Here is a 12,416-nt window from a genome sequence, read left to right on the forward strand (position 1 = left end):
AAACGGTGCAAAATTCACACATTCAAACATGCCAGGGGGTGCATCCGTAGAAGATGAGAAAAATAGACAAGAATAAATAAATGTTCTCATCTTTGCAGAGCCTAAGAGATTAAAATCGGGGAAAGCAACACAACTTGTCAGTGACACAACGTGTGTGGCTTTAAAATAAGTTAAATCATGGGTAAAATGGCATGACACACACTCTTGTACAGTAGGTGGCGGTATGCACCTCAAAGTGTTTTGCGATCCGTCTATAAACCAAGAGAACAAGAAGAAGAGCGAAGACCAACACAAATTGTCGGGTGCGTCATACGTCATGACGCAGTATCAGCTGTTGACGCCGTAGTGAAGCTCCATTCAATCTCGACCTCCGTGTACTCGCACACCGACTCTCTGCTGTCATTGTAACCGTGTTTATACAGTCTATGGTTTAAACTCACATACTGTTTGTCGAAGCCGGTAACGGAGCATATGCTGCCATGAGTGCTTTGTGTCGCCTTATCCAGAGAGGACTGCTGAGCGGGCGGCCGTCGTGTCGTTTATTCGCCGGACAGCAGGATGTGTGCGGGGTGGCTCCCCCGGTCCGGACAGCCAGCTCATCCAGGTACCCTACTAGCTCCCCGGCTAACTGATGCCCTCTGTCTGCCTGGGTTGTCGCGTGGTGTGGTGCTGCTGGGTGGACATGTCAGTCCAAATGTTTCTCTTTTAAAACTGTCCGTTATTCAACCTTTGGACCTTGTCACCGTGTCGTGTCTTTGCATCTGTATTAACCGTTAACTTTACACTGTTTACATAAATGACATTCAGACTCCTGGTTAGCAAGAGAGTTAACCTGCAGTCGAGCTATCATCAACAACTGTCCGTGTGTCTGTCTGCTTTATCCTATTTTGGTTATGTAGCTAAATACAACGGTAATTGCAGTCTTGTATATTCAGCTACATCAACGCTAAACTACCAGTGTATTTGGTAAGCCTAGCTAACATTTCGGTTGTCATACAACACTCCTTTTTAATAAATCCTATAATTATGAATGTTATACTGTTCGGTTTTTGTTGCAACTGGTTCAGAGAGGAATAGTTTCAACCTAATGTCTTTAATATTGCATTATACTGTACACACATTGATACCCCTCTCAGTTTGAAGGTGGGATTTAGGCTACATCCATGTAGATCTCCGTGCACACAGGCGTGTTAGCACCGTTGTTGTAAGGCTTTAGCCTGCTTCAGATTGAGCTATGTGTACTAGGGGTGTAGCTAATGCAATCTGATTTATTGGCAACACATTCTGAATCTATGAAAAGTACAGTGTTAAAATTTTGAAGAGAAAAATAAATATTACATGCACACTTAGTGCCGTTACAACACAATCACAAAAGGGCCTTTGAAATGATCATAGTGTGCTGTTGTGTGTGATTTAATCAGTGAGTTGATCCACAGGACATACCATGTTGACAGCAGGATAATCACTTTAGTCATTCATCAAGCAATAATGCCAAATGTTTGATGGTTCTATCTTCTCAAATGTGAATATCTTTCTGTCTTTTATATTATTATTATATATATTTAATTTATTTCTCTCGATTTTTGGGCTCAAAAGCAAAAACTAATTAACAGATTAATCAATAAGAATATTTGTTAGTCACAACCCTAATAGAGCTTAATCAACATCTTTTATGACATTATCTCAACTAAACTTGAATATAAAAGACTGTTTTTAAGCAGAGCTATTGTATTGTATAGGTAGTCATGTAGTTCCGACTAATCTCTGTATACTGTTACGTTAACATCTGTATTTGCATATTTAAATATGAGGTAAATGACATTTTTCAATTTGCACATTTCATATACAAATGTCAAGTGAAATGCTGTGTTTTTTATATAAAATATTACTTAAACATTAATAAACAATTGTACATGTACTGTATGCTTACATCATGTTGTACCAGTGGAAGCAAAACAGTTTAAACTTAATAAGTGACAAGTCATTTAACAGTGCTGACCCTGGCCTTCTTCTCCTTGAATCTTATATCCCCATAAATCCTGTTTTGAATGGGTCAATTTAGAAAACAAGATGCTCTGCAAATTCTTTTTCACTGTCATTCCTTGACAGTTTCATCAATTTGCAGAGTTTTATATCTTACATTTAATACTGTTCCTATAATAGTGGCATAATTCTCACCACAGACGTAACCAAAGTCTAACTAATCAACATGGATGTTTTTTCCCCAGCCCGGTCAACTTTGACCTATGATGTCTTCGATGGGAAGGGAGAGAGCACTCCCCTGGTGTTTCTCCACGGCCTTTTTGGCAGCAAATCTAACTTCCACTCAATAGCGAAGTCCTTGGTGCAACGCACAGGCCGAAAGGTAATGCAGTGATGAAGACATCACACCTGTTTATTGTTACACCAAAAACAATTCACCTTTTTATGTGTTAGACTTTGTTCTCAGCAGCCAGACACTAGCCCTCTAACAAAAGCATGCATGGGAACGCACAACCAACCATTGTGCTTCCAGTCATTTGATACAACTCCTCGGCAGACTGTATTATTGTAATAAATACTGACAGATACTCTGCTCTTTGGCTTGCTTCTCATCTCATGTGCACAATACAGCCTTTGTTTATGCCCTTTTCTGAGCTACACAAAAAAAAAACGAGCTGACATAAAAGTATTTTTTTGTTTCCGCTCTTATTCCAAGTCCTAACTGTCCTTTGTCCAGTTAGGTGCTGACTGTAGATGCCCGTAACCATGGAAACAGCCCTCACAGCTCAGTGCTGACCTATGAGTCGATGACCGATGATTTGACACACCTCCTCGCCAAGCTGCACATCGAGAAGTGCGTCCTCATCGGCCACAGCATGGGAGGGAAAACGGCCATGACGACTGCCCTGACGCAGGTTAGCAGCTGAGAAACGTCACATTGAAATAATGGTGACGCTGCAGTCCTGTCACTGGGAGTCACTTTTCCCTCTACATTCCTGTCATCTCTGAATTTAATAATCCTCCTCTGTACTTCATGCCACGCCTAGCTGCCCTGCTTCCATTTTGTCATTCGTTTCTCCGCAATGACGTCTCTTTTCCTACCTGTTAGGGGTTCATTCAACTTTAATGTTTGTTATTTTCAGAAATCTACTTGCCTGAGGTCAATTTATTTACTAGCTCCTATGCAAATTGTTTTATTTATTTATTAGCCGTTATAATATAATAACAGCATCGGTACTCAACAGAGGTGAGAAGGAAGTAAGATGGTTCGCTACTTAAATCATCAGCTCAGGAAGAAATTATGTGTTTAATTATTTTTTTGCTTTTTTGAGTTGCTAGATTTACAAGCCCGACGTGGCATTTTACTTGCCCAGGGCAATAAGACGGTCCTTATTGTTGAGCCCTGGTACTCGTATAAGAGTATGCCATAAAAATAAAAAGCCAGAGTATGAGTCATAGTATAGTATAATATGTTAAAAAGCCATTATATAGTATACCATGAGAAATGTCATACTGTGTCACAATATCCAAACTATTTAGTATTTCAGAAAAATGCTCACAAACAAATCATAGAAAATGGCAAAGTATATTATGCCATAAACAATGTCAGTATAGTATGCCATAAGAAATCATAAAACATGGCATATTATAGTATGCAATGCAAACATCTTGAAACTGTCATAGGGGATGGGATGGTATAAAAGAAAAGTCATTACGTTTCCCCCAATCTATCTGTCTCTGTTTGCAGTCTGGTTTAGTGGAGAGGCTTGTGGTAGTGGACATCAGTCCAGCCCAGACCACCACACGCACCAACTTCCGCTATTACATCCAGGCCATGCAGGAAGTGAAGATCTCCAGTGACATCCCGCGGTCCACTGCCAGGAGGATGGCTGAGGATCAGCTGCGCAGTTTAGTCAAGGTCAGGACTCCTTTTTGATTTCACACTACTCACTGTGAAATAGGGTAGGGTGTATGCACAGTACAAAGGTATGTCAGCTTTTCTTTAATACATTAAACTTGGCATAGTTTACCAGGAGTGCACTTTATTTTTCTTGTCAAGTCATTTCCTGTATCTGATATTTGTACCTTCAATAACTGACAGCAGAATCAAGTTCTCAACAACACTGACATATTATCACTTAATAAAGTTGATATGGCAAACTTGTTTTGACTAGTTGTCTATATCCATATCCCAATGGGCAGAATGATATCGCATTTTCAGTGTCTGGTGATAATTCTCTGTGGGCTCATCACTATAAGCAACCCCCTTCACATACAAGTAGTCATGTGATCCATTATTAATATAAAAGTATTGATTATAGCCGCTTTTAAAGTCCAACTCTGAACCATTTGTTTCAGTCTAATCATAATAAACGTATCTTCTCTCCCTCAGGAGCGCTCAGTGCGTCAGTTCCTGCTGACTAACCTGGTGGAGCACAATGGCCACTATGAGTGGAGGGTCAACCTGAGTGCCATCTCGGCGCACCTTGAAGACATCATGAGCTTCCCCAGCTTCGACACCGTCTATGACGGACCTACAATGTTTTTGGGTGGCGCCAGCTCTGCCTATATCAGGTATGACACCACAGACACGGAGAGATCCATATCCTTGAGTCTTAGGTTAACATTATATTAAATGTATTCTCGATCGAGCTGTTTTTCAGATATAATCAACTTTTTTTATTCTGTTAATTGTTCATCTTCCTCACGTGTCTTTTGCCCTCGCATCACCCCGTTTTACCTGATATTCTGATTCCTTCTTTGTCTTTAATCTTGATCCAGCTCCGACGATTACCCAGAGATCGAGAGGCTATTCCCCAACGCTGACATCCAGTACATCCCAGATGCGAGCCACTGGATCCACGCAGATAAACCCTTAGATTTCATCAGCTCCATCATCTCCTTCCTCCAGTCCTAGCTGCCTCCTGCCTCAGAACTTTTTTTAATGCTCAGCACTCCTGAGCGTGCCCTCACTGAAAATGACAGTTAGTATTCAGCAGCTTCAGCAGGAGCAAGTGGAGTTATAAATGATGCTAATATTTGCCAACACTGGACCAAACTCACCTTTTTACAACAGTCAGTCCTTTTTTAAAATATTAGTGAAGTGTAGCGTAGGTGAACTTTTCTTTAATTTAGTCTTTCTGCCAGACAAGTAGTGTAACTAGATTGTCTGGTTTCTAGATGCGTTTTCATTGATTTGTAGGTCAGCAGGTAGACGATATGTAACAGGGCTGTTTTGGAGGTGATGTACTAATCCAAAGAAACTCTCATTTGCACAGTGCTTTCTTTAAGTTGAAACGTTTATGCCAGTAAGATAGAAAAGTGGCTTTAGGCCAAGTATAATCTGGGACTGCTGAAGTGCACCAGCAGTAAGAGGGTTTGATATGAAACTTTTGACAGCACTGGAATGAAACAAATGGTCTATCCGAGAAGCTGAGTGAAGAAAGTGCAAATTAAAAGATGACTCCAAAGGGAGTTTGGCATCATGTCAGGAGGTTCAAGCTCTGCAAAAAGGCTATAATGCAGCCTTGGTGTACAGAGCGTTTGTTGTAGAAAGTTATTTTAAGGTTGATAATAGTGATATATTCAATATGTAACTTTATTTCTCACATCCTCTCCTCTCTGTACCTGCTGTATGTCAGAGATGGGGATTTAGAGTTCAGTGACTTTGTCACAACTAGAGGTCATCGAGAGTGCTGGTTATATTTTTATTAACATAATTATCTATGGAAAAACAAGCTGAAACATTTAAATGCAGAATTTTCACAATCTGTTTCCTGAATATCTCAGGTTACGAGTGAATATGCTAATTATTAAAAACTTAAACTATTCTCCTGTCTGTCTGGCAATAAGCCGTAGTAATGTTGTTGTGTATTTGGTCAGTGTTTTGAAGAAACATGTTTTACTGAGTTATTATCCGTATCTCGCTTATCTTTACGACTAAAGAGCTCTGTGGATATCTCACAAATATATGCTGCAGCAATGTATGTTGTTGTTTAAATGTAACAGTGTTAATATAAGTTCTGTTTCCATGGGTTTGAGCAGTACGGTCCAGTAGTGAAACTGCCATCTGTATGAATAAGCAGGGTGTTGTAAATGTGTACCTCTTTTGTCAAGAGCTCTTTTCCAGTTCTGTAAAACTTGATGATAAAAAAAATAAAAACTTTTATTCTACACTAACAACTAGCTGACGTTAGATTGGCAGCTGGATTGCCAGTTCTGTGTGAATTTTCTCACAAGGAAGCTCAACAGATTGGGGTGTATATCCCTTCATGGCGCTAGATGTTTACAACAGTGTTTTATGTTTGTTTGATGTGAATACGGAAGTCTAAAAGGCTTTAAATTATCAGAATTTAGTTGAGTGAAACTCGGCTTCTTTTTCTTTTACAAAGCTCCAGTTAGTGGAGAAGCTCCCCCTCGTTTTTCTCAACCACAGGAAAGATTAGTATAGTGTGTTGGGTCTCGCTGATGTTCAAACGCAGGCCCTGCTTCAGCTTCTGTAGCTTTACCGTGGGACAAGAATATGTCAAGGGAGAACTCCGTGTCATCAATATAGAAACGTGAATTGATTCAATCGCATTGAAAAGTATTTTGAAGACTAATCATCTGTTCAGGATTGTATATTGTTTCACTGTGAGCATGCATTTTTCTCTTGTCATCAGGTGTAACTTTGCTGTGGCTACATAAGTCAGTTTGTTGAACATGTTGCCCAATAGTGGCACTCGTTCTAGATAATGTCATATATACATTTAAATGTGGACAAGAAGCATATAGGAGTGGATTATATATTATTGAAAATGTACAAACTGGAATCATACAATAAAAGGAAAAATGTGCAACAAAGTTTAATCTTGTTTTCTTTTAATCTTGAAAATGCAACAAGCAAAAGTGAATACAATAAAGATTTAAAGTGATGTAGTGACGAATATACTGCAGTCAGACTTAGCAAGAGGTTTGAAGGAGCTTTTGCTTAAGAATTTCATTTATTTACAACATGACAACAATATTCAAGATATGAAGTGGAAGGTATTCAAGTGTTGAACAAATATATGGCTCATATTTATATTTTATACATAAATGACTAGTCAAAGATCCAACGCATGTTTTCAAACAAAGTGACTATAAGCAAAACATTTTTGACTTTATATTGTTAGACATGATCGTTATCACTGCTTCAATCGAGTGATACGACCTGGAAGCCTTTGTCGCCCTCTGACTCCTGCCCCACTGCATCCCGGTCTCCTTGACGACTGCTCCTTGGCCTCCTAAACTTGTCCAGCCAGTTGCGTGGGGTGGAAGGAGGCGTGCTGGGAGTCGGACCAGCGGAATCCGCAGATCTGGGGATGAAGATTTGTTTGGAGTTGGTTGTGGGAGGGACAGGCGTAGACAAAGGGAAGTTGGTTGGACGCTGGATGGGCGGTTTGTTGTTTCTCCTCAGGAGGCCCAGGCCGGAGGGCTTCTTCTGGGCCTCTGCCTGCTGCTGACTCAGCAGCTGCTGGTGGAGCATCAGCTGGACGTCCTCCTGAGTCAAAGGAAAACAAACATGCTGTCAGAGCACAAGAAACACTGCAACTTCAAATCTACAAAAAGTGACGAGAGACATGTGGGAAACCGAGACTTAACGCATGCGATAAACCAGATTTAAAACTGAGTGGGATCTTTGTTGAATCTTATTTACATTTTACATGGCTGGTTTCAGAGCAAGCCACACTGAGTGATTAACGGACTGCACAATTGTTTCATGGCTTTTTATAAAAATATGTTTAAAAAAGTCATAGTATAGTATGCCACAAAAGCAATTCATAGTATAGTATACCATTTAAAGAATAATTTAAAAAGTTGTTTTTAAAAAGTCATAGGATATGCCATAAGAAATATCTCTATTTGTCTGTGTACTTGTTTGGGTATGTTCTTGGCATATCGCAACACATCTGTCTAGTATAATGTTTGGGACACACAGGAGTGCAGTGTTGAATCTTGGGTAATTTGGACATGAGAAGCATTCAATATTAATTAACTTTTAATAATCAATCGAACAGCGCTGTGTGCAGCATTGGGGGCGAGGCTTCAGGGCTCTGAGGACGGGTTGGGCAAGTCATCCGCAGAAGGGCTCCACAGGCCACCACTCACTGTCAACAAGCAATGAGCAGTTCTCGAACGCTGCAAGCAGCAATACTGGCACTGCACTGGTATTCATCATTTTATGTTTACCATACATTTTCAAATGACCAATTCCACTCCTAGTGTGTGTTTTGGTGACTATTGTACAAAATAGTTTTAAACTAGATTACACCATCTCAAAATGATTTATGCTTTTAGTCAAATCACTGAAATTCAACAAAGCAAGGGACCATCGACAAAGAAAACAATAATTGCGTCTCATATATATATATATATATAAATATTGTAATAGTGATGCTAACATGTTGGTATTTCAGCTCCAAATAGGCAATACTTTCTGCGGATGTGAAATATGTTAAACAAAAATAAAATAAATTCTACAGTAGGTTAGGGGAAATCGGCTTTGATTTTGTGTGTACAGCTGAGAGGAAAATTCGGAAACACTTGCAAAGTTACAGTGTAGTTTCAGTTTAAGCCTGCAGGAAGGCTAGCGCTCACCAGATAAACACATGTGCCTCGGACCAAAACACTATGGCAGGATACCAGCTGGCAGTAACGCCTGCATACACTGTACTCAATGAATTCTAGTTTGTTTTGTGTGTGTTTTACAGCTGAACACTTCAGTCCTGAATGAATCATGTTTAGATGTGTGTCTGTTTGTGTGTGATTTTTCTCAATATGACTCTTTTATTCATATTTTAGTTATTTATTTGTTCAGTGATTACACTGTTCCTTTTCAGTTGCTTCACTGTCTTTGTCTCTGTTAAACGTTAAACTCATTTTAGGTTTTACCTTCCAGGTTTCGAGCTCCAGCGACAGCTCCAGACGCTTCTGTACGGCCTCCAGCAGCTGGTTGTTCAGCATCATCATCTCCGTTTTGCTCCGCAGCAGCTCGGCCTCCATCGCCTTCTTCCTGCACAGCGGAACAGAAAGAATGACACATTCCTCAAAATAGATTCATATCTTTCAGCTTCCTTTAATTCCCCCGTACATCTTGATTGATTTGCTATTTAGAGCATGTGACTGTGTGTACTCACTTCTCTATGGCATCATCTCTGTCTCGTAGTGCCTGCTGCAGAATAGCGCTGTTCTCGGCTCCTTTTCCTTTCCCAGATTTGGACTATTGAATGAACAAGCAAGGGAGGCAGGTTATGTTCTGTCACAACTCGTTATTCTCTGCCTCTAACTTCATTATCTTTGTTAACATGATTCAAACCCACCATCAGTCACACATCTTGTGCCTTTCTCTACAATTCAGTAAAACCAGAAAGACTGATCACTGATACTGTCACTTGTAAACCTGTCAGGCCACATAGCTGGGCAATGAGGAAGATTCCTCATTAGGAGGGACCATGTGAGTCAGCTGTAAGATCTATGTAGGCCTACAGGTCACAGGGTATATTTTAAGGCTTGTAGTTCATTAACTACGTTGAGACTGCGATGCCAAACATGTAATAATGAGTCTTTTAGAATGTGCAGATGGATACATCTTTAAATAGGCTGGTGCCACTACTTCTATTAAGTAAAAGGAATACTTCACCCACAAAATGATCCTTTGTATATCAACTACTCGCCCCGCGTTACCTTGAATTTGTAAGGAAAACCTTTGATGAATTTTTGATTCTTGATTAATTGAAGTAAATGGGGTAGTATAAGCAATGCAGTATAATCTAATTCTCATTGTGTATGCTCACTTCTTCCCAAACACTTGCATTTTTGCTAAAACCTTACTATTTAAAACACTTCTGCATAAACAGTACTCGCACGGACGAGTATCGCGCCTGCGCAAGTGTGAGACTGTTTATGCAGAAGTGTTTAAATTGTAAAGTTTTAGCAGAAATGCAAGTGTTTGGGAAGCAGTGAATATACGACTGGATAAATGAGACTTGGATTATACTGCACGAGTTGTGTGAGAGTTTGTATACTGATGTTTTGATATTGTTTACTTCAATTCATCAAGAATTTTCTTTTTGGTTTTTGGATTCTTCTTTCACTGTGGAGGCATGTGAGATTAACATAGGTTTCTTCACAATTTCAAACTAACAGTAATAGCTATACAAATCATAATTTTGGGTGTGAAGTACTCACTTGCGTAGAAATTCAGAAACAAATCATGATTTCTAAATGTCAATAATTAGCCACCTTTCCTTTAGTTTCACTAGTTTGTGCAAAGCAAACATTCTTCCAGGTAACATTCCTTCTACAACTCAAACTGAGCTATGATACATGATAAGGGTATGAGCTTTATCTCAGTGGGTGTTGCCTTCACCTGTTGGCTGGTTGCCAGTTTGCAGGCCACATTCTGCAGCTGGGCCAGGGAAGCGTCTAGGCGGTTCTCCCTAGGAGAGGGTTCAGGCGGGTTGGACTCTGGCTCTGTCAGCGGGCGCAGCAGCCTCAGAATTGACTGAACCTCCTCCGTGACCTGGAGTAGAAATGAACAGAAATAAATGAAAAACATCGCTGCAGAGTAATGCAGACGCACACTACACCCAGGCACTGTGTTCGACCTTTACCCTCTCTCTGTGTTTGCTCCATCCCGGACCTTCCCTGCTCTCCTGTAATTTGTCCACCTGCGCCTTAAGCTTGATACTTCGTCTCCGAGACAGCTCCACCTCTCTTCGCACTTCTTTAAGCTGCAAACAATAAAATATCACATCAGTTCATTTTCACAAGTTATCACTTTTCGCTGTGCAGATAATTGCAGGCCCGCACACAGAAACTACAACCTGTTGACATTTGAACACAATGTAAACAGAAACTGCTAATCTAGATCCCCGAGTAAAACTGTAATCAAGAAATCCAGTCACACCGGCTGAAGTGTTATTCATCACTTACAAGCACTGCAAATATGTACAAATGAATGCATTCATAGAAACACACACAAAGACACATCAAGATGAGTATGAGTATGAGCCACAAAACATTTCCCACCATCACTGTTTCCATCTTCCCACTCATAACCACAAATCATAGAAGTCGTTGCGCGCTGAAGTTTACTGCTTTCTGACGTCAGAACAACCAACTCCTTTTGATCATACTCTGTTATGTTGCAGTATGTGATTTAATGGTGTTCTAGGAAACAAATTTGCATCTTTAATTTTGTGCTTTTGCATTTAGTACATTCCTGACTGACTGTTGGGAATGCCTCCTCCCTGTATAACAGGTTTTCTTGTTTGGCAAGTCTTGCAGAATAATTAATTAAATTCATGCACTGTGAAAGAAAGATTTTCCAGGACAGCAACAACCTGTCCCTCATTTTAAATAGAAAGACATATATAAAAACTGTTATCCTACCGTGTCTGAGACATGTCCCAGTGTCCGACGTCTGCTGAGCGGCCTGCCACTGTTGATCAGGTCTGGTAAAGTCCTGTTTATGTAGCTCCTCTGAAAGGAGCTCCCACCTTTACCGTCCAAGGCTACTGACTCTGAGGAGTCCTCTGTCTCCTCTGAGATCAGCTCACCTGGATTGTCTTTCTCTTCAGACGAGGAGACGCCTGTGTCCTCGTCAACCAGCTCCTCTTCTCCAAAATCTGTTAAATTTAACTCGTTGATGAGGAATGAGTTTTTCAACAAATCTGCAAAAGTTCCTTCATCAGAGACCGGATCTTCCTGCTCTGAGTTGTCTTCAGGTTCCTTTGGGTCTTCTGGTTCTGTCATGGTCAAGGCGACTTCTCGTTTGGTTGTCAGAACTGTAGGTCGGTAAGATAGGGATTTGTTCCTGAGCGAGCCCAACTGACTGTCCTCCAGTCTGTTCAGAGAGGAGTACAGCTGTTCATTGGTGGAGAATGAAGGTCTCAGCCTCTCGTTGAGGACTGAGAAAGGCTGAATGGGGTCCATGATCAGCGTGGTAGAAGTCACAGGCAGAAGTAGAGTCAATTACACCATCGGAGCATACAGTCAACTGATATCTAAACTCAAAAGAGCAAGAGGAAGACAAAAACAAGGAGGGAGGGTGATAAACAAAATGTCTCCAAACTCGTTTTTCCTGAATTGCGTGCGTCTTGACAGAGACGCAACATGACATGATGTGATGTCACTGGAGGCTGTGGCTTCATGTGGACCCGTGTGTTTTCTTCCTCCTTTACAGTCACGACACAAACACGTGACATTCAAACATACCAGAGTTGCAGAGGGCACAAAGGGAGGAGGGCCTTTTATACAATCAGATTACTCAGGCTTGATGCATGATACCTGATTTACGCTGCTCTTTTATCAAGAAATGCAAATACACAGAGCAGAGGGCTGGAGATGGTGGCCTAGGAAGGAAAAAAGAAGAAGTAATTTACAGTCGGTTTTAAAGGAAATGTTTTTCC

At 40.6% G+C, this 12,416-nt stretch overlaps 2 protein-coding genes across 2 annotated transcripts; one reads left to right on the forward strand and one right to left on the reverse strand.

Moving 5' to 3' along the window:
* Positions 1-300: 300 nt before the first annotated feature.
* abhd11 (abhydrolase domain containing 11) lies at positions 301-6,165 on the forward strand. The gene is given in 7 exon segments (XM_029448455.1): positions 301-604; positions 2,229-2,238; positions 2,240-2,365; positions 2,724-2,897; positions 3,731-3,901; positions 4,376-4,557; positions 4,765-6,165. Coding segments are annotated over 7 exon segments (924 nt in total). The 5' UTR covers positions 301-479; the 3' UTR covers positions 4,901-6,165.
* Positions 6,166-6,826: 661 nt separating this feature from the next.
* On the reverse strand, positions 6,827-12,072 carry bicdl2l (bicaudal-D-related protein 2-like). Its single transcript, XM_029448456.1, has 6 exons — positions 11,398-12,072; positions 10,617-10,736; positions 10,373-10,525; positions 9,141-9,223; positions 8,896-9,016; positions 6,827-7,504 (listed from the first exon to the last, which is right to left on the reverse strand). Exons 1-6 carry the CDS (start codon positions 11,938-11,940, stop codon positions 7,157-7,159), a joined length of 1,368 nt encoding a protein of 455 aa, XP_029304316.1. The 5' UTR covers positions 11,941-12,072; the 3' UTR covers positions 6,827-7,156.
* Between the last annotated feature and the right edge of the window lie 344 nt (positions 12,073-12,416).

Source organism: Cottoperca gobio, chromosome 14, assembly GCF_900634415.1.
Source record: "Cottoperca gobio chromosome 14, fCotGob3.1, whole genome shotgun sequence".
NCBI classification, from domain to species: Eukaryota; Metazoa; Chordata; class Actinopteri; order Perciformes; family Bovichtidae; genus Cottoperca; species Cottoperca gobio.